Source organism: Eucyclogobius newberryi, unplaced genomic scaffold (assembly GCF_026437365.1).
Source record: "Eucyclogobius newberryi isolate DKJ021-1_F unplaced genomic scaffold, fEucNew1.0.hap1 SCAF_172, whole genome shotgun sequence".
NCBI lineage: Eukaryota > Metazoa > Chordata > Actinopteri > Gobiiformes > Gobiidae > Eucyclogobius > Eucyclogobius newberryi.
In genome coordinates, this window is record NW_027315804.1 from 113,604 (window position 1) to 135,519 (window position 21,916).

At 49.2% G+C, this 21,916-nt stretch overlaps 1 protein-coding gene across 2 annotated transcripts in view; it reads left to right on the plus strand.

The window, feature by feature from the left end:
• Nucleotides 1–21,473, plus strand: part of LOC140363677 (mirror-image polydactyly gene 1 protein-like) — an 84,455-nt gene extending 62,982 nt beyond the window's left edge. For both annotated transcript variants that reach the window (XM_072450285.1, XM_072450284.1), the window contains exons 9-14: nt 5,382–5,421; nt 7,297–7,467; nt 10,983–11,027; nt 16,817–16,911; nt 19,029–19,187; nt 20,767–21,473. In XM_072450285.1, the coding sequence (XP_072306386.1) occupies nt 5,382–5,421; nt 7,297–7,467; nt 10,983–11,027; nt 16,817–16,911; nt 19,029–19,187; nt 20,767–20,833 (577 nt within the window). In that variant the 3' untranslated portion in view covers nt 20,834–21,473. The remainder of the gene's footprint in view (nt 1–5,381; nt 5,422–7,296; nt 7,468–10,982; nt 11,028–16,816; nt 16,912–19,028; nt 19,188–20,766) is intronic.
• Nucleotides 21,474–21,916: the final 443 nt, after the last annotated feature.

The following is a 21,916-nucleotide window of genomic DNA, read 5'->3' on the forward strand; positions in this document are numbered from 1 at the left end:
CAGCCGTTTGTGAGGAACAGTGTTAGAACAGCCGTTTGTGATGAACAGTGTTAGAACAGGCGTTTGTGAGGAACAGTGTTAGAACAGGCGTTTGTGAGGAACAGTGTTAGAACAGGCGTTTGTGATGAACAGTGTTAGAACAGGCGTTTGTGAGGAACAGTGTTAGAACAGCCGTTTGTGAGGAACAGTGTTAGAACAGCCGTTTGTGAGGAACAGTGTTAGAACAGGCGTTTGTGAGGAACAGTGTTAGAACAGGCGTTTGTGAGGAACAGTGTTAGAACAGCCGTTTGTGAGGAACAGTGTTAGAACAGGCGTTTGTGATGAACAGTGTTAGAACAGGCGTTTGTGATGAACAGTGTTAGAACAGCCGTTTGTGAGGAACAGTGTTAGAACAGGCGTTTGTGATGAACAGTGTTAGAACAGGCGTTTGTGATGAACAGTGTTAGAACAGGCGTTTGTGATGAACAGTGTTAGAACAGGCGTTTGTGATGAACAGTGTTAGAACAGCCGTTTGTGATGAACAGTGTTAGAACAGGCGTTTGTGATGAACAGTGTTAGAACAGCCGTTTGTGATGAACAGTGTTAGAACAGGCGTTTGTGATGAACAGTGTTAGAACAGCCGTTTGTGATGAACAGTGTTAGAACAGCCGTGTGTTCTGAGCTTTTACAGGAGAACGTTCTCACCACAGCGTAAATGTTTGAAACGCGTCAAATTCAATTTTCTGTGTTTCAAATCGACAATAAAAGTTTGACGGTGTTTGGCTCTCGCTGCTGAACTTCAGAACTTTGTGATGTCAGCATAACCTCCTTTAATGGTGTTGCCATGGAAACTTCAGGAATATAAGATGAATATATTTAGTCCTCACACAGAGTCCTGGCTCTCATCTCACTAAAGCTTTTCACAGAAGCGCTCTCCTGGACCCTTATCCCTCTCTCTCTCTCTCCTCCAGTATCTCTCTCTCTCCTCCAGTATCTCTCTCTCTCCCTCCCTCTCTCTCTCTCTCTCTCTCCTCCAGTATCTCTCTCTCTCTCCCTCCCTCTCTCTCTCTCTCTCTCTCCTCCAGTATCTCTCTCTCTCTCCCTCCCTCTCTCTCTCTCTCTCTCTCCTCCAGTATCTCTCTCTCTCTCCCTCCCTCTCTCTCTCTCTCTCTCTCCTCCAGTATCTCTCTCTCTCTCCTCCAGTATCTCTCTCTCTCCTCCAGTATCTCTCTCCCCCTCCCTCTCTCTCTCTCCTCCAGTATCTCTCTCTCCCCTGCTCGCTCTCTCTCTCTCTCTCTCTCTCTCTCTCCTGCAGTATCTCTCTCCCTCCCTCTCTCTCTCTCTCTCTCCTCCAGTATCTCTCTCTCTCCTGCAGAATCTCTCTCTCTCTCCCTCTCTCTCTCTCTCTCTCTCCTCCAGTATCTCTCTCTCTCCTCCAGTATCTCTCTCCCCCTCCCTCTCTCTCTCTCCTCCAGTATCTCTCTCTCCCCTGCTCGCTCTCTCTCTCTCCCTCTCTCTCTCTCTCCTCCAGTATCTCTCTCTCTCCCTCCCTCTCTCTCTCTCTCTCTCTCTCTCCTCCAGTATCTCTCTCTCTCCTCCAGTATCTCTCTCTCTCCTGCAGAATCTCTCTCTCTCTCCCTCTCTCTCTCTCTCTCTCTCCTCCAGTATCTCTCTCTCTCCTCCAGTATCTCTCTCTCTCCTGCAGAATCTCTCTCTCTCTCCCCCCTCCAGTATCTCTCTCTCCCCTGCTCGCTCTCTCTCTCTCTCACTCTCCTCCCCCTTGGTCCCCCCTCTCACTCAGTCTCATTTCACTAACCCTCTCTCCTGGATCCTTATGTCCTTATCCTCTCATCTCCTCACTCCTAAATCCTTAACTCCACCCTATATCTCCTATCTCCTAATATCCACTCTTTATCTCCTCATCTCCTAACTCCTCATCTCCTAACTCCTTGTCTCCTAACTCCTTGTCTCCTAACTCCTCGTCTCCTAACTCCTCGTCTCCTAACTCTTCGTCTCCTAGTCCTGCTTTAGACCTGCTTTAGTCCTGGTTAAGCCCTGGTTTAGCCCTGGTTTAGCCCTGGTTTAGTCCTGCTTTAGTCCTGCTTTAGACCTGCTTTAGTCCTGCTTTAGACTGTGTTTAGACCTGTTATAGTCCTGATTTAGACCTGCTTTAGAACTGGTTTAGTCCTTGTTTAGTCCTGCTTTAGACCTGGTTTAGTGCTGGTTTAGTGCTGGTTTAGTCCTGGTTTAGTCCTGGTTTTGTCCTGGTTTTGTCCTGGTTTAGTCCTGGTTTGGTCTGGTTTAGTCCTTCTTTGGACCTGGTTTTGTCCTGGTTTAGTCCTGGTTTAGTCCTGGTTCGGACCTGCATTAGACCTGGTTTAGTCCTGTTTAGTCCTGGTTTAGTCCTTTTTTAGACCTACTTTAGACCTGGTTTTGTCCTGGTTTAGTCCTGTTTAACACCTACTTTAGACCTGATTTTGTCCTGGTTTAGACCTGGTTTAGTCCTGGTTTAGTCCTGGTTTAGTCCTGGTTTAGTCCTGCTTTAGACCTGGTTTTGTCCTGGTTTAGACCTGGTTTTGTCCTGGTTTAGTCTTGGTTTAGACCTGGTTTAGTCCTGCTTTAGTCCTGGTTTAGTCTTGGTTTAGACCTGGTTTAGTCCTGCTTTAGTCCTGGTTTAGTCCTGGTTCAGTCCTGGTTTGGACCTGGTTTTGACCTGGTTTAGTCCTGATTTAGTCCTGGTTTAGACCTGCTTTAGACCTGGTTTAGTCCTGCTTTAGACCTGGTTTAGACCTGGTTTAGACCTGGTTTAGTCCTGGTTTAGTACTGGTTTAGTCCTGGTTTAGTCCTGGTTTAGTCCTGGTTTAATCCTGGTTTAGTCTGGTTTAGTCCTGCTTTAGACCTGGTTTTGTCCTGGTTTAGTCCTGGTTTAGTCCTGGTTTAGAGCTGTTTTTTTCCTGGTTTAGTCCTGGTTCAGACCTGCTTTAGACCTGGTTTAGTCCTGGTTTAGTCCTGGTTTAGTCCTGCTTTAGACCTGGTTTTGTCCTGGTTTAGACCTGGTTTAGAGCTGTTTTTTTCCTGGTTTAGTCCTGGTTCAGACCTGCTTTAGACCTGGTTTTGTCCTGGTTTAGACCTGGTTTTGTCCTGGTTTAGTCTGGTTTAGTCCTGGTTTTGTCCTGGTTTAGTCCTGCTTTAGACCTGGTTTAGTACTGGTTTAGTCCCGGTTTAGTCCTGGTTTAGTCCTGGTTTAGTCCTGCTTTAGACCTGCTTTAGTGCTGGTTTAGTCCTGGTTTAGGCCTGGTTTAGTCCTGGTTTAGACCTGGTTTTGTCCTGGTTTAGTCCTGGTTTAGTCCTGGTTCAGACCTGGGTTTGTCCTGGTTTAGTCCTGGTTTAGTCCTAGTTTTGTCCTGGTTTAGTCCTGGTTTAGTCCTGGTTCAGACCTGCTTTAGACCTGGTTTTGTCCTGGTTTAGTCCTGGTTTTGTCCTGGTTTAGTCCTGATTTAGTCCTGGTTTAGACCTGGTTTTGTCCTGGTTTAGTCCTGCTTTAGTCCTGCTTAAGACCTGGTTTAGTCCTGGTTTAGACCTGGTTTTGTCCTGGTTTTGACCTGGTTTTGTCCTGGTTTAGTCCTGGTTTTGTCCTGGTTTAGTCTGGTTTAGTCCTGGTTTATTCCTGGTTTTGTCCTGGTTTAGTCCTGGTTTAGTCTAGTTTAGTCCTGGTTTAGTCCTGGTTTAGTCCTGGTTTAGTCCTGGTTTAGACCTGGTTTAGTCCTGGTTTAGTCCTGGTTTAGTCCTGGTTTAGACCTGGTTTAGTCCTGGTTTAGTCCTGGTTTAGTCCTGGTTTAGTCCTGGTTTAGACCTGGTTTAGTCCTGGTTTAGACCTGGTTTAGTCCTGGTTTAGTCCTGGTTTAGTCCTGGTTTAGTCCTGGTTTAGTCCTGGTTTAGTCCTGGTTTAGTCCTGGTTTAGTCCTGGTTTAGACCTGGTTTAGTCCTGGTTTAGTCCTGGTTTAGTCCTGGTTTAGACCTGGTTTAGTCCTGGTTTAGACCTGGTTTTGTCCTGGTTTAGTCCTGGTTTAGTCCTGGTTTAGTCTAGTTTAGTCCTGGTTTAGTCCTGGTTTAGTCCTGGTTTAGTCCTGGTATAGTCCTGGTTTAGTCCTGCTTTAGTCCTGGTTTAGTCCTGGTTTAGTCCTGGTTTAGTCCTGGTTTAGTCCTGGTTTAGTCCTGGTTTAGTCCTGGTTTAGACCTGGTTTAGTCCTGGTTTAGTCCTGGTTTAGACCTGGTTTAGTCCTGGTTTAGTCCTGGTTTAGTCCTGGTTTAGACCTGGTTTAGTCCTGGTTTAGACCTGGTTTAGTCCTGGTTTAGACCTGGTTTAGTCCTGGTTTAGACCTGGTTTAGTCCTGGTTTAGACCTGGTTTAGACCTGGTTTAGTCCTGGTTTAGTCCTGGTTTAGACCTGGTTTAGTCCTGGTTTAGACCTGGTTTAGTCCTGGTTTAGACCTGGTTTAGTCCTGGTTTAGACAGGCTTTTATTGCGCTGTGCTTTTCTCTTTATTACAGTTTATTACAGTTTTGTCCCTGAGCTGCAGGTCCAGGATCTGGACTGATCCAGTCCAGGTCTTCAGGGACTTTGTTTAATCAAGTCCAGACTCTGGACCAAAGACTGGACCGAGCTCCAGACAATCGAGCCACTTTATGAAAGAGAGAGACAAGAAGAGACCTTTATGTCCTTTTGTCCTAACCCTGGTCCTGGTCCAACCCTGGTCCTAGTCCTGGTCTAACCCTGGCCCTGGTCTAACCCTGGTCCTGGTCCTGGTCTAACCCTGGCCCTGGTCCTGGTCCAACCCTGGCCCTGGTCCTGGTCCAACCCTGGTCCTGGTCCTGGTCTAACCCTGGTCCTGGTCTAACCCTGGTCCTGGTCTAACCCTGGCCCTGGTCCTGGTCCAACCCTGGCCCTGGTCCTGGTCCAACCCTGGTCCTGGTCCTGGTCTAACCCTGGTCCTGGTCTAACCCTGGTCCTGGTCTAACCCTGGCCCTGGTCCTGGTCTAACCCTGGTCCTGGTCCTGGTCTAACCCTGGCCCTGGTCCTGGTCCAACCCTGGCCCTGGTCCTGGTCCAACCCTGGTCCTGGTCCTGGTCTAACCCTGGTCCTGGTCTAACCCTGGTCCTGGTCTAACCCTGGCCCTGGTCCTGGTCCAACCCTGGTCCTGGTCCTGGTCTAACCCTGGTCCTGGTCTAACCCTGGTCCTGGTCTAACCCTGGTCCTGGTCTAACCCTGGTCCTGGTCTAACCCTGGTCCTGGTCTAACCCTGGTCCTGGTCTAACCCTGGTCCTGGTCTAACCCTGGTCCTGGTCTAACCCTGGTCCTGGTCTAACCCTGGTCCTGGTCTAACCCTGGTCTTGGTCTCTTTAGGTTCTCTGTGGACTTGGACTCAGTGGAAGACTCTGATCTGGTGAGTGTTTGTTTTACCCCTTTTCACCCTTTGTCATCACATGTTCACATGTTCTCGTGTTCATATGTCACACATGTTCTCGTGTTCATATGTCACACATGTTGTCGTGTTCATATGTCACACATGTTCTCGTGTTCGTATGTCACACATGTTCTCGTGTTCATATGTCACACATGTTCTCGTGTTCATATGTCACACATGTTCACGTGTTCATATGTCACACATGTTCACGTGTTCGTATGTCACACATGTTCTCGTGTTCATATGTCACACATGTTCTCGTCTTCATATGTCACACATGTTCACGTGTTCGTATGTCACACATGTTCACATGTTCATATGTCACACATGTTCACGTGTTCGTATGTCACACATGTTCACGTGTTCATATGTCACACATGTTCACGTGTTCATATGTCACACATGTTCTCGTGTTCATATGTCACACATGTTCACATGTTCGTATGTCACACATGTTCACATGTTCATATGTCACACATGTTCACGTGTTCGTATGTCACACATGTTCTCGTGTTCATATGTCACACATGTTCTCGTGTTCATATGTCACACATGTTCACATGTTCATATGTCACACATGTTCACGTGTTCGTATGTCACACATGTTCTCGTGTTCATATGTCACACATGTTCTCGTGTTCATATGTCACACATGTTCTCGTCTTCATATGTCACACATGTTCACGTGTTCGTATGTCACACATGTTCACATGTTCATATGTCACACATGTTCACGTGTTCGTATGTCACACATGTTCACGTGTTCATATGTCACACATGTTCACGTGTTCATATGTCACACATGTTCTCGTGTTCATATGTCACACATGTTCACATGTTCATATGTCACACATGTTCTCGTGTTCATATGTCACACATGTTCACGTGTTCGTATGTCACACATGTTCACATGTTCGTATGTCACACATGTTCTCGTGTTCGTATGTCACACATGTTCTCGTGTTCGTATGTCACACATGTTCACGTGTTCGTATGTCACACATGTTCACATGTTCGTATGTCACACATGTTCTCGTGTTCGTATGTCACACATGTTCTCGTGTTCGTATGTCACACATGTTCACGTGTTCGTATGTCACACATGTTCACGTGTTCGTATGTCACACATGTTCACGTGTTCATATGTCACACATGTTCACGTGTTCATATGTCACACATGTTCTCGTGTTCATATGTCACACATGTTCACATGTTCATATGTCACACATGTTCTCGTGTTCATATGTCACACATGTTCACGTGTTCGTATGTCACACATGTTCACGTGTTCATATGTCACACATGTTCTCGTGTTCATATGTCACACATGTTCACGTGTTCGTATGTCACACATGTTCTCGTGTTCATATGTCACACATGTTCACGTGTTCATATGTCACACATGTTCACATGTTCATATGTCCCACATGTTCTCGTATTCATATGTCACACATGTTCACGTGTTCATATGTCCCACATGTTCACGTGTTCATATGTCCCACATGTTCACGTGTTCATATGTCACACATGTTCACGTGTTCATATGTCCCACATGTTCACGTGTTCATATGTCCCACATGTTCACGTGTTCATATGTCCCACATGTTCACGTGTTCATATGTCACACATGTTCACGTGTTCATATGTCCCACATGTTCACGTGTTCATATGTCACACATGTTCACGTGTTCGTATGTCACACATGTTCATATGTCCCACATGTTCTCGTGTTCATATGTCACACATGTTCACGTGTTCGTATGTCACACATGTTCATATGTCCCACATGTTCTCGTGTTCATATGTCACACATGTTCACGTGTTCGTATGTCACACATGTTCACGTGTTCTCAGGACGTGCTGCAGCTGCTGGAGCAGCTCTGCGCTGCAGACTCCAGCCAGCAGGTGGAGCAATACGGTCCAATCCTGGTTCAACGTGTGCGGTTGGCACGGCAACGCAGGAGTGACATCACTGCACAGGAAATAAGCGCCGTGATGGACGAGCGAGACACCAACGCCGCCAAGGTTTGGCTGGACACACAGAGACCCACAGTCCCACAGACTGGACACACAGAGACCCACAGTCCCACAGACTGTCCCACAGACTGTCCCACAGACTGTCCCACAGACTGGACACACAGAGACCCACTGTCCCACAGACTGTCCCACAGACTGTCCCACAGACTGGACACACAGAGACCCACAGTCCCACAGACTGGCCACACAGAGACCCACAGTCTCACAGACTGTCCCACAGACTGTCCCACAGACTGTCCCACAGACTGGCCACACAGAGACCCACTGTCCCACAGACTGTCCCACAGACTGTCCCACAGACTGGACACACAGAGACCCACAGTCCCACAGACTGGCCACACAGAGACCCACAGTCCCACAGACTGGCCACACAGAGACCCACAGTCCCACAGACTGGACACACAGACTGTCCCACAGTCCCACAGACTGGACACACAGAGACCCACTGTCCCACAGACTGGACACACAGAGACCCACTGTCCCACAGACTGTCCCACAGACTGTCCCACAGACTGTCCCACAGACTGGACACACAGAGACCCACTGTCCCACAGACTGTCCCACAGACTGTCCCACAGACTGTCCCACAGACTGTCCCACAGACTGGACACACAGAGACCCACTGTCCCACAGACTGTCCCACAGACTGTCCCACACAAACCCAACATAATATTATTTTTTTAATATAGGTGACTGTGAATGATTAAAATCAAATGACAGAATAATGTCTCCTGACCCCTGGTGGTGGCCCCTGGTGGTGGCCCCTGGTGGTGGCCCCTGGTGGTGGCCCCTGGTGGTGGCAGTGGGCCCTTCAAAATGCTGTCATCAGAGTGTCCGACTATGGCGCTGACCACGCCCTGCTGCCCATATTTGCCTTCAAAATCTCCTTTGCACCGACAAACCCAGGAGCCTAACCCCAGGAGCCTAACCCCAGGAGCCTAACCCAGGAGCCTAACCCAGGAGCCTACCCCAGGAGCCTAACCCCAGGAGCCTAACCCAGGAGCCTAACCCAGGAGCCTACCCCAGGAGCCTAACCCCAGGAGCCTAACCCAGGAGCCTAACCCAGGAGCCTAACCCAGGAGCCTACCCCAGGAGCCTAACCCCAGGAGCCTAACCCAGGAGCCTAACCTCAGGAGCCTAACCCCAGGAGCCTAACCCTAGGAGCCTAACCCTAGGAGCCTAGTCCCAGGAGCCTAACCCCAGGAGCCTAGTCCCAGGAGCCTAACCCCAGGAGCCTAGCCCCAGGAGCCTAGCCCCAGGAGCCTAGTCCCAGGAGCCTAACCCCAGGAGCCTAGTCCCAGGAGCCTAGTCCCAGGAGCCTAACCTCAGGAGCCTAACCTCAGGAGCCTAGTCCCAGGAGCCTAGTCCCAGGAGCCTAACCCCAGGAGCCTAGTCCCAGGAGCCTAGTCCCAGGAGCCTAACCCCAGGAGCCTAACCCCAGGAGCCTAGTCCCAGGAGCCTAGTCCCAGGAGCCTAGTCCCAGGAGCCTAACCTCAGGAGCCTAACCTCAGGAGCCTAACCTCAGGAGCCTAACCCCAGGAGCCTAACCCCAGGAGCCTAACCCAGGAACCTAACCCCAGGAGCCTAACCTCAGGAGCCTAACCCAGGAGCCTAACCTCAGGAGCCTAACCTCAGGAGCCTAACCTCAGGAGCCTAACCCCAGGAGCCTAACCTCAGGAGCCTAACCCAGGAGCCTAACCTCAGGAGCCTAACCCCAGGAGCCTAACCTCAGGAGCCTAACCCCAGGAGCCTAACCCTAGGAGCCTAACCCTAGGAGCCTAGTCCCAGGAGCCTAACCCTAGGAGCCTAGTCCCAGGAGCCTAACCCCAGGAGCCTAACCCCAGGAGCCTAGTCCCAGGAGCCTAACCTCAGGAGCCTAACCTCAGGAGCCTAACCTCAGGAGCCTAACCCCAGGAGCCTAACCTCAGGAGCCTAACCTCAGGAGCCTAACCCCAGGAGCCTAACCCCAGGAGCCTAACCTCAGGAGCCTAACCTCAGGAGCCTAACCCCAGGAGCCTAACCTCAGGAGCCTAACCTCAGGAGCCTAACCTCAGGAGCCTAACCCCAGGAGCCTAACCTCAGGAGCCTAACCTCAGGAGCCTAACCCCAGGAGCCTAACCCCAGGAGCCTAACCCCAGGAGCCTAACCTCAGGAGCCTAACCTCAGGAGCCTAACCTCAGGAGCCTAACCCCAGGAGCCTAACCCCAGGAGCCTAACCCCAGGAGCCTAACCCCAGGAGCCTAACCTCAGGAGCCTAACCTCAGGAGCCTAACCTCTGGAGCCTAACCCCAGGAGCCTAACCCCAGGAGCCTAACCCCAGGAGCCTAACCCCAGGAGTCTAACCTCAGGAGCCTAACCTCAGGAGCCTAACCTCAGGAGCCTAACCCCAGGAGCCTAACCCCAGGAGCCTAACCCCAGGAGCCTAACCTCAGGAGCCTAACCTCAGGAGCCTAACCTCTGGAGCCTACCCCAGGAGCCTAACCTCAGGAGCCTAACCTCAGGAGCCTAACCTCAGGAGCCTAACCCCAGGAGCCTAACCTCAGGAGTCTAACCTCAGGAGCCTAACCTCTGGAGCCTACCCCAGGAGCCTAACCTCAGGAGCCTAACCTCAGGAGCCTAACCTCAGGAGCCTAACCTCAGGAGCCTAACCCCAGGAGCCTAACCCCAGGAGCCTAACCCCAGGAGCCTAACCCCAGGAGCCTAACCCCAGGAGCCTAACCCCAGGAGCCTAACCCCAGGAGCCTAACCTCAGGAGCCTAACCTCAGGAGCCTAACCCCAGGAGCCTAACCCCAGGAGCCTAACCCCAGGAGCCTAACCCCAGGAGCCTAACCCCAGGAGCCTAACCCCAGGAGCCTAACCTCAGGAGCCAGACGCTGTCAAAGATGACGAGACCCGGAAAAGGAAAGCGAGGCGATGCTTTTAAAACTGAAGGACTATAACCTCGGCTTCCCCACAAGCTAATGAAGCTAATGAAGCTAATGAAGCTAATGAAGCTAATGAAGCTAATGCTAGTGCAGCTCCTGAGGGACCAACCACAGCCCAGCGCCGTCTCTGGCGGGGATCACCAGAGGATATACCTTTACAACAGGTGGCCCTTGTGTAGAAATGATACACCTAGGGCCTGTTTGCCTTTGGTCAACCTTCCAGGGGCATGAAACGCCAGGGCTCCTAGGATCCTTCGGGTGCTCAGTTGTTCTAGGAGCAGACTGTGTTTGATTAACTATTATAAAAGCCCATCATTGCCAAATAATTATATTAAATTCCAACTAATTGCATATTATATTAATTCTAAATAATTAATCAATCAAATAATTTTGATTTATAACATTTATTTCAATATTCCTTTGTTATAGTTTTAAATGTTTAATCTTTCATCAATGATTATGACCCAAACTGTCCAAAGTCTTTTTAGAACTGGAAACAAAGGAAAGAAGAATATGAATAAAAAGCATAATATGAATAAAAAGAAGACAAACATTAGTCCAGTTTTGCTTTGTTTCAGGTCAAACGTTTGGAGGAGGAGCTACGAGAGCGGCACAGCACTCAGGTCTGGACTTTCACTGCTAAAAACTGGTCCTGGTCCTGGTCCTGGTCCTGGTCCTGGCTCTGGTCCTGGTCTGGTCCTGGTCCTGGTCCTGGTCCTCGTCCTGGTCCTGGTCCTGGTCCTGGTCCTGGTCCTGGTCCTGGCTCTGGTCCTGGTCCTGGTCCTGGTCCTGGTCCTGGCTCTGGTCCTGGTCCTGGTCCTGGTCCTGGTCCTGGTCCTGGCTCTGGTCCTGGTCCTGGTCCTGGTCCTGGCTCTGGTCCTGGTCCTGGCTCTGGTCCTGGTCCTGGCTCTGGTCCTGGTCCTGGTCCTGGTCCTGGTCCTGGTCCTGGCTCTGGTCCTGGTCCTGGTCCTGGTCTTGGGTCTCAGTGTGAAGTCTCTGAAGTGCAGAAGCGTTCACTGAATCCTGATGAGAGAATATTAATAATATTAATAATATTAATAACATTAATGTGATGAATTTTAATGAATCTTTTTAATTAGAGATGTTCAAACAGACACAAGTTTGTTTTAGACCTGGACTCACACCCGGACTCAGCGGGTCCAGACCTTTAGACCAGGCCAGGTTCAGGACCAGGTTCAGGACCAGGTTCAGGACCAGGTTCAGGACCAGGTTCAGGACCAGGACTACAGAGGTTAGACCAGCTCCTGTTTCACATCCTGTTCAGTCTGACCCAATGTCTCTGTGACTTTATGTGTGATTATAGTATATTCTACTGAGACTGAAGGGTTAGAGTTAGAGTTAGAGTTAGAGTTAGGGTTAGAGTTAGGGTTAGGGTTAGAGTTAGAGTTAGAGTTAGAGTTAGGGTTAGGGTTAGAGTTAGGGTTAGAGTTGGGGTTAGAGTTAGAGTTAGGGTTAGAGTTAGAGTTAGAGTTAGGGTTAGGGTTAGAGTTAGGGTTAGAGTTAGGGTTAGAGTTAGAGTTAGGGTTAGAGTTAGAGTTAGAGTTAGGGTTAGAGTTAGGGTTAGAGTTAGAGTTAGAGTTAGGGTTAGAGTTGGGGTTAGAGTTAGGGTTAGAGTTAGGGTTAGAGTTAGAGTTAGGGTTAGAGTTAGGGTTAGAGTTAGGGTTAGAGTTAGGGTTAGGGTTAGGGTTAGAGTTAGAGTTAGGGTTAGAGTTAGGGTTAGGGTTAGAGTTAGGGTTAGAGTTGGGGTTAGAGTTAGGGTTAGGGTTAGAGTTAGAGTTAGGGTTAGGGTTAGAGTTAGAGTTAGAGTTAGAGTTAGGGTTAGGGTTAGAGTTAGGGTTAGAGTTGGGGTTAGAGTTAGAGTTAGAGTTAGGGTTAGAGTTAGGGTTAGAGTTAGAGTTAGAGTTAGGATTAGAGTTAGGGTTAGGGTTAGAGTTAGAGTTAGAGTTAGGGTTAGAGTTAGGGTTAGGGTTAGAGTTAGGGTTAGAGTTGGGGTTAGAGTTAGAGTTAGAGTTAGGGTTAGAGTTAGAGTTAGGGTTAGGGTTAGAGTTAGGGTTAGAGTTAGGGTTAGGGTTAGAGTTAGAGTTAGGGTTAGAGTTAGGGTTAGAGTTAGGGTTAGAGTTAGGGTTAGGGTTAGGGTTAGGGTTAGAGTTAGGGTTAGGGTTAGGGTTAGAGTTAGGGTTAGAGTTGGGGTTAGAGTTAGAGTTAGAGTTAGAGTTAGAGTTAGGGTTAGAGTTAGAGTTAGAGTTAGAGTTAGGGTTAGGGTTAGAGTTAGGGTTAGAGTTAGGGTTAGAGTTAGAGTTAGGGTTAGAGTTAGAGTTAGAGTTAGGGTTAGGGTTAGAGTTAGAGTTAGGGTTAGAGTTAGGGTTAGGGTTAGAGTTAGGGTTAGAGTTGGGGTTAGAGTTAGAGTTGGGGTTAGAGTTAGAGTTAGAGTTAGGGTTAGAGTTAGAGTTAGAGTTAGGGTTAGGGTTAGAGTTAGGGTTAGAGTTAGGGTTAGAGTTAGAGTTAGGGTTAGAGTTAGAGTTAGGGTTAGAGTTGGGGTTAGAGTTGGGGTTAGAGTTAGGGTTAGAGTTAGAGTTAGGGTTAGAGTTGGGGTTAGGGTTAGAGTTAGGGTTAGGGTTGGGGTTGGGGTTAGAGTTAGGGTTAGAGTTAGAGTTAGAGTTAGGGTTAGGGTTAGAGTTGGGGTTGGGGTTAGGGTTAGAGTTGGGGTTCGGGTTGGGGTTGGGGTTAGAGTTAGGGTTAGGGTTAGAGTTAGGGTTAGAGTTAGGGTTAGGGTTAGAGTTAGGGTTAGGGTTAGGGTTAGAGTTAGGGTTAGGGTTAGAGTTAGGGTTAGGGTTAGGGTTTGGGTTTGGGTTGGGGTTAGAGTTGGGGTTAGAGTTAGGGTTAGGGTTAGGGTTGGGGTTCGGGTTGGGGTTAGGGTTGGGGTTAGGGTTGGGGTTAGAGTTAGGGTTAGGGTTAGGGTTAGAGTTAGGGTTAGGGTTCGGGTTGGGGTTAGGGTTGGGGTTGGGGTTAGGGTTAGGGTTGGGGTTAGAGTTAGAGTTAGGGTTAGGGTTAGGATTAGGGTTGGGGTTAGAGTTAGAGTTAGGGTTAGGGTTTGGGTTTGGGTTAGAGTTAGGGTTAGGGTTAGAGTTAGAGTTAGAGTTAGAGTTAGGGTTGGGGTTTGGGGTTGGGGTTGGGGTTGGGGTTGGGGTTAGGGTTAGGGTTAGAGTTTGGGTTAGGGTTAGAGTTAGAGTTAGGGTTAGGGTTAGGGTTGGAGTTAGACAAACAAAAACTGTTTAACCGTTATTGACCTTATTTCGACCACTTTTGCCTATTTCTGCTTCGAATTTGCACTAATTCTGTTTTCAAGCTAAAATGCCGTTCACTTAAGTAAATTTTTCAAATGTCAGTTATTATTTGGGTTTAGTCCTTAATTGTTGGTGCATTTTGAGTCTTTTTTTGTTTTTTGTAATGGCCTTTCCTGCCGCCAGGACTATGTTCCAAAGGTATCAATTTATTGTCTCCATTGCAGCAGTTTGAGGCCCAAATACTTTCTTTCCACATGTCAAAGCTTTTCACAACATTCTCTTTTACATCTGGTGAAAAACCTTTGACCTTTTGTCCTCCAGACCTTTTGTCCTCAGACCTTGAGTCTCAGCTCAATTCTATTTGTACAAAACCTTTGGTCATAAAACTTTACCAGTTTAAGTTTGTAACATCTGTGTTTAGTTTGTTCTGATCAGCTCCTTCCATGTTGTAAGAACAGATTTGAGCCAGGGATTCTTCACTTCCTCCTCATGACCCAAGCGTCTGTCATCTGCAGTAAGAACTGTACAGGAACCTCAGGCATCACATGACTCTCAGTATAAGACCTGTACAGGAACCTCAGGCACCACATGACTCTCAGTATAAGACCTGTACAGGAACCTCAGGCACCACATGACTCTCAGTATAAGACCTGTACAGGAACCTCAGGCACCACATGACTCTCAGTATAAGACCTGTACAGGAACCCCCGGCACCACATGACTCTCAGTATAAAAACTGTACAGGAACCTCAGGCACCACATGACTCTCAGTATAAGACCTGTACAGGAACCCCCGGCACCACATGACTCTCAGTATAAGACCTGTACAGGAACCTCAGGCACCACATGACTCTCAGTATAAGACCTGTACAGGAACCCCCGGCACCACATGACTCTCGGTATAAGACCTGTACAGGAACCTCAGGCACCACATGACTCTCAGTATAAGACCTGTACAGGAACCCCTGGCACCACATGACTCTCAGTATAAGACCTATACAGGAACCTCAGGCACCACATGACTCTCAGTATAAGACCTGTACAGGAACCTCAGGCACCACATGACTCTCAGTATAAGACCTGTACAGGAACCTCAGGCACCACATGACTCTCAGTATAAGACCTGTACAGGAACCCCCGGCACCACATGACTCTCACTATAAGACCTGTACAGGAACCCCCGGCATCACATGACTCTCAGTATAAGACCTGTACAGGAACCCCTGGCACCACATGACTCTCACTATAAGACCTGTACAGGAACCTCAGGCACCACATGACTTTCAGTATAAGACCTGTACAGGAACCCCCGGCACCACATGACTCTCAGTATAAGACCTGTACAGGAACCCCCGGCACCACATGACTCTCAGTATAAGACCTGTACAGGAACCCCCGGCACCACATGACTCTCAGTATAAGACCTGTACAGGAACCTCAGGCACCATATGACTCTCAGTATAAGACCTGTACAGGAACCTCAGGCACCACATGACTCTCAGTATAAGACCTGTACAGGAACCCCCGGCACCACATGACTCTCAGTATAAGACCTGTACAGGAACCTCAGGCACCACATGACTCTCAGTATAAGACCTGTACAGGAACCCCCGGCACCACATGACTCTCAGTATAAGACCTGTACAGGAACCCCCGGCACCACATGACTCTCAGTATAAGACCTGTACAGGAACCCCCGGCACCACATGACTCTCAGTATAAGACCTGTACAGGAACCTCAGGCACCACATGACTCTCAGTATAAGACCTGTACAGGAACCTCAGGCACCACATTACTCTCAGTATAAGACCTGTACAGGAACCCCCGGCACCACATGACTCTCAGTATAAGACCTGTACAGGAACCCCCGGCACCACATGACTCTCAGTATAAGACCTGTACAGGAACCTCAGGCACCACATGACTCTCAGTATAAGACCTGTACAGGAACCTCAGGCACCACATGACTCTCAGTATAAGACCTGTACAGGAACCTCAGGCACCACATGACTCTCAGTATAAGACCTGTACAGGAACCTCAGGCACCACATGACTCTCAGTATAAGACCTGTACAGGAACCTCAGGCACCACATTACTCTCAGTATAAGACCTGTACAGGAACCCCCGGCACCACATGACTCTCAGTATAAGGCCTGTACAGGAACCCCCGGCACCACATGACTCTCAGTATAAGACCTGTACAGGAACCTCAGGCACCACATGACTCTCAGTATAAGACCTGTACAGGAACCCCCGGCACCACATGACTCTCAGTATAAGACCTGTACAGGAACCTCAGGCACCACATGACTCTCAGTATAAGACCTGTACAGGAACCCCCGGCACCACATGACTCTCAGTATAAGACCTGTACAGGAACCCCCGGCACCACATGACTCTCAGTATAAGACCTGTACAGGAACCCCCGGCACCACATGACTCTCAGTATAAGACCTGTACAGGAACCCCCGGCACCACATGACTCTCAGTATAAGACCTGTACAGGAACCTCAGGCCCCACATGACTCTCAGTATAAGACCTGTACAGGAACCTCAGGCCCCACATGACTCTCAGTATAAGACCATTGAGCACAACATTCTGCAACGCTCTCAAATATTTGTTCCATTCTTTTGGACATAATTGAGGTGAATAAACGATAGTCACATTCAGAATAGTCTCTATGAGGCACAGTCCAGTAGCTCCTTCTTTTGATCTCAGGGACATGATGGACTCTTACTCCTAGGAGGGGAGGAGCTTTATTAAGTGTGTCTTTAGAGCTTTATACACTCTGAGGTGTCTTTAGAGCTTTATACCGCTCTGAGGTGTGTCTTTAGAGCTTTAGACACTCTTAGGTGTGTCTTTAGAGCTTTATACCGCTCTGAGGTGTGTCTTTAGAGCTTTAGACACTCTTAGGTGTGTCTTTAGAGCTTTATACCGCTCTGAGGTGTGTTTTTTCAAGATTGTATTACTCTGTCTCGGGTTAGGGGTCAGCGGTTAGGGTCAGAGGTCAGCGGTTAGGGTCAGAGGTTAGGGTGAGGGGCCTTCTGGTGTGGTGGTGCCACACCCTAACACTTTAGCTTCTGTGTGACTTCTGCCCCTTTAAGGCGGAGCTTCTGATGCTGCAGAGAGAGCGAGACGCTGCTGTTTGTGAGCAACAACATCTAGAGGCGGAGCTTCAGAAGTTCAGAGCCAATCCCAGGTCGGTCTGTCGCTATGGTAACGTATTTGTTTGTGCATGCGTTAATGCTAACCGTTATCTTTTAAGTAGCATTCAAAAGTCTCCACCACTGAGTTATAATAACACCTGCCAGTACCCCTTTAACACCTGCCAGTTCCCCTTTAACACCTGACAGTACCCCTTTAACACCTGCCTGTTCCCCTTTAACACCTGCCAGTACCCCTTTACCCCTTTAACACCTGCCTGTTCCCCTTTAACACCTGCCAGTACCCCTTTACCCCTTTAACACCTGCCAGTACCCCTTTGACACCCACCAGTACCCCTTTAACACCTGCCAGTACCCCTTTAACACCTGCCAGTACCCCTTTAACACCTGCCATTACCCCATTAACACCTGCCAGTACCCCTTTAACACCTGCCAATTCCCCTTTAACACCTGCCAGTACCCCTTTGACACCCGCCAGTACCCCTTTGACACCCGCCAGTACCCCTTTGACACCTGCCAGTTCCCCTTTAACACCTGCCAGTACCCCTTTGACACCTGCCAGTACCCCTTTGACACCTGCCAGTACCCCTTTAACACCTGCCAGTTCCCCTTTGACACCTGCCAGTACCCCTTTAACACCTGCCAGTTCCCCTTTGACACCTGCCAGTACCCCTTTGACACCTGCCAGTTCCCCTTTAACACCTGCCAGTACCCCTTTAACACCTGCCAGTACCCCTTTAACACCTGCCATTACCCCATTAACACCTGCCAGTACCCCATTAACACCTGCCAATACCCCTTTAACACCTGCCAATACCCCTTTAACACCTGCCAGTTCCCCTTTAACACCTGCCAGTACCCCTTTGACACCCACCAGTACCCCTTTAACACCTGCCAGTACCCCTTTGACACCTGCCAGTTCCCCTTTAACACCTGCCAGTACCCCTTTGACACCTGCCAGTTCCCCTTTAACACCTGCCAGTTCCCCTTTAGCACCTGCCAGAACCCCTTTACCCCTTTAACACCTGCCAGTTCCCCTTTAACACCTGCCAGTTACCCTTTAACACCTGCCAGTACCCCTTTACCCCTATAACACCTGCCAGTACCCCTTTGACACCTGCCAGTTCCCCTTTAACACCTGCCAGTTCCCCTTTAACACCTGCCAGTACCCCTTTAACACCTGCCAGTTCCCCTTTAACACCTGCCAGTACCCCTTTAACACCTGCCAGATCCCCTTTGACACCTGCCAGTACCCCTTTAACACCTGCCAGTTACCCTTTAACACCTGCCAGTACCCCTTTACTCCTTTAACACCTGCCAGTACCCCTTTACTCCTTTAACACCTGCCAGTACCCCTTTGACACCTGCCAGTTCCCCTTTAACACCTGCCAGTTCCCCTTTAACACCTGCCAGTTCCCCTTTAACACCTGCCAGTACCCCTTTAACACCTGCCAGTTCCCCTTTAACACCTGCCAGTTCCCCTTTGACACCTGCCAGTTCCCCTTTGACACCTGCCAGTACCCCTTTAACACCTGCCAGTACCCCTTTGACACCTGCCAGTACCCCTTTGACACCTGCCAGTACTCCTTTGACACCTGCCAGTACCCCTTTGACACCTGCCAGTACCCCTTTAACACCTGCCAGTTCCCCTTTAACACCTGCCAGTACCCCTTTACCCCTTTGACACCTGCCAGTTACCCTTTAACACCTGCCAGTTCCCCTTTAACACCTGCCAGTACCCCTTTACCCCTTTGACACCTGCCAGTTACCCTTTAACACCTGCCAGTTACCCTTTAACACCTGCCAGTACCCCTTTACCCCTTTAACACCTGCCAATACCCCTTTGACACCTGCCAGTACCCCTTTAACACCTGCCAGTTCCCCTTTAACACCTGCCAGTACCCCTTTACCCCTTTAACACCTGCCAGTACCCCTTTAACACCTGCCAGTTCCCCTTTAACACCTGCCAGTACCCCTTTAACACCTGCCAGTACCCCTTTAACACCTGCCAGTACCCCTTTAACAAATCCAGTCTTCCATCAACACATATGAATCTGATTTAGTAACTTTGTTCAGTTTTCTAGATTCTGTCTCATTAAATGCAGCCGTCTCGTTAACGTGAAATAATTAATTCAAATAAAACTGTCTTTAGCCACTCAGAAGCCCCGCCCCCTGTGTCTCCCACCGATGACGTCACTGCCACCTTGCTCCCTGATGATGTCACCGCCCTGCAGCAGCAGCTTATGATGATGTCACAGCAGAAGAAGAGCGTGGAGGCGGAGCTTTTACAGGCCAATGAGAGAGTCCGGAGGTGAGTCACATGACCAAAGCACCACATGAAACACTAAACACACTGTCACTTCTCTTGCTTCGCATGATTTCATTCCATGCGGTTTGTTTGTTTGTTTGTTTGCACATTTTAGCGAGATCGTCTGTCGACTGTGATTCATATGTTTTGTTTTCAACAGGGTAAAAAAGATTTTCTCTCATTGGGTTTTTTCCTCTGTATAAATAAATTAAAACATTATCTTCAGACTTTTTCCCTTCAAAAAAACCCTTTTCTTTTTTAATTTTTTGTGTTTTGGTCAGTTTTTTTCTCCCACATTTAAACTTTCCTCTGGATGTTTTGCTTCTTCCATTTCATCCACTTTCAATCCATCGATTTCTCTGGGACTTTTTCCTCGGTCGGTTCTAGTTCATACAGGAAGTTACAGAATCCAATATGGCGGCTCTCGATACGCTTCAGACACTGGGTCAGGTCAGGGGTCAGGTCAGGGGTCAGGTCAGGGTTAGAGCGTGTCTCCCACTGAGACATGCTCCTCCCACAGAGACATGCTCCTCCTCCCACAGAGACATGCTCCTCCCACAGAGACATGCTCCTCCCACAGAGACATGCTCCTCCTCCCACAGAGACATGCTCCTCCTCCCACAGAGACATGCTCCTCCTCCCACTGAGACATGCTCCTCCCACAGAGACATGCTCCTCCTCCCACAGAGACATGCTCCTCCCACAGAGACATGCTCCTCCCACAGAGACATGCTCCTCCTCCCACAGAGACATGCTCCTCCTCCCACAGAGACATGCTCCTCCCACAGAGACATGCTCCTCCTCCCACAGAGACATGCTCCTCCCACAGAGACATGCTCCTCCTCCCACAGAGACATGCTCCTCCTCCCACAGAGACATGCTCCTCCTCCCACAGAGACATGCTCCTCCCACAGAGACATGCTCCTCCTCCCACAGAGACATGCTCCTCCCACAGAGACATGCTCCTCCTCCCACAGAGACATGCTCCTCCTCCCACAGAGACATGCTCCTCCTCCCACAGAGACATGCTCCTCCCACAGAGACATGCTCCTCCTCCCACAGAGACATGCTCCTCCCACAGAGACATGCTCCTCCCACAGAGACATGCTCCTCCTCCCACAGAGACATGCTCCTCCTCCCACAGAGACATGCTCCTCCTCCCACAGAGACATGCTCCTCCCACAGAGACATGCTCCTCCTCCCACAGAGACATGCTCCTCCTCCCACAGAGACATGCTCCTCCTCCCACAGAGACATGCTCCTCCTCCCACAGAGACATGCTCCTCCCACAGAGACATGCTCCTCCTCCCACAGAGACATGCTCCTCCCACAGAGACATGCTCCTCCTCCCACAGAGACATGCTCCTCCTCCCACAGAGACATACTCCTCCTCCCACAGAGACATGCTCCTCCCACAGAGACATGCTCCTCCCACAGAGACAATTTATCACACTTTTAAGTCTAAAAAATTAGGCCAAATTAGAATTTGTCGGTCATTTTCAGTCAGATCTGTAAATATCTTTAATAGCACTTTTGTCATGTCGTTATGCACTTTATGCTCTTTATGCTCTGTCTGTCTCAGGCTGGAGCGTCTGGTGGAAGTTCTGAGGAAGAAAGTGGGAACAGGAAGTGTACGCGCCATCGTCTGACACATGCCCCGCCCCCTGAGAACAGGAAGTGTACGCGCCATCGTCTGACACATGCCCCGCCCCCTGAGAACAGGAAGTGTATGCGCCATCGTCTGACACATGCCCCGCCCCCTGAGAACAGGAAGTGTACGCGCCATCGTCTGACACATGGCCCGCCCCCTGAGAACAGGAAGTGTACGCGCCATCGTCTGACACATGGCCCGCCCCCTGAGAACAGGAAGTGTACGCGCCATCGTCTGACACATGCCCCGCCCCCTGAGAACAGGAAGTGTACGCGCCATCGTCTGACACATGCCCCGCCCCCTGAGAACAGGAAGTGTATGCGCCATCGTCTGACACATGCCCCGCCCCCTGAGAACAGGAAGTGTACGCGCCATCGTCTGACACATGCCCCGCCCCCTGAGAACAGGAAGTGTACGCGCCATCGTCTGACACATGGCCCGCCCCCTGAGAACAGGAAGTGTACGCGCCATCGTCTGACACATGGCCCGCCCCCTCAGCTGCTGATCATGTGACCCACAGTGTTTCGTTTGATCAAATGTAATCTGTTTTTGTTGATTCTGGACCAAAGACTTGAACTAAAAAGTTTTAATGAAGAAATCATGTTTTAATAAATCTTTAAAAAATCTTGTAAAACTGATTGTTGTTTTTGAACTGAATTGAATTTTCTCTTTGGGACAGTTATAGCCAGTGGCTACTGCATTGCAGAAGTACACTCCAAAAGTACACTCCAAAAGTACACTCCAAAAGTACACTCCAAACGTACATTCAAAAAGTACATTCCAAAAGTACACTTCAAAAGTACGTTCCAAAGTACACTCCAAAAGTACACTCCAAAAGTACACTCCAAACGTACATTCCAAAAGTACATTCCAAAAGTACACTTCAAAAGTACATTCCAAAGTACACTCCAAAAGTACATTCCAAAAGTACATTCCAAAAGTACACTCCAAAAGTACACTCCAAAAGTACATTCCAAAGTACACTCCAAAAGTACACTCCAAAAGTACACTCCAAAAGTACATTCCAAAGTACACTCCAAAAGTACATTCCAAAGTACACTCCAAAAGTACACTCCAAAAG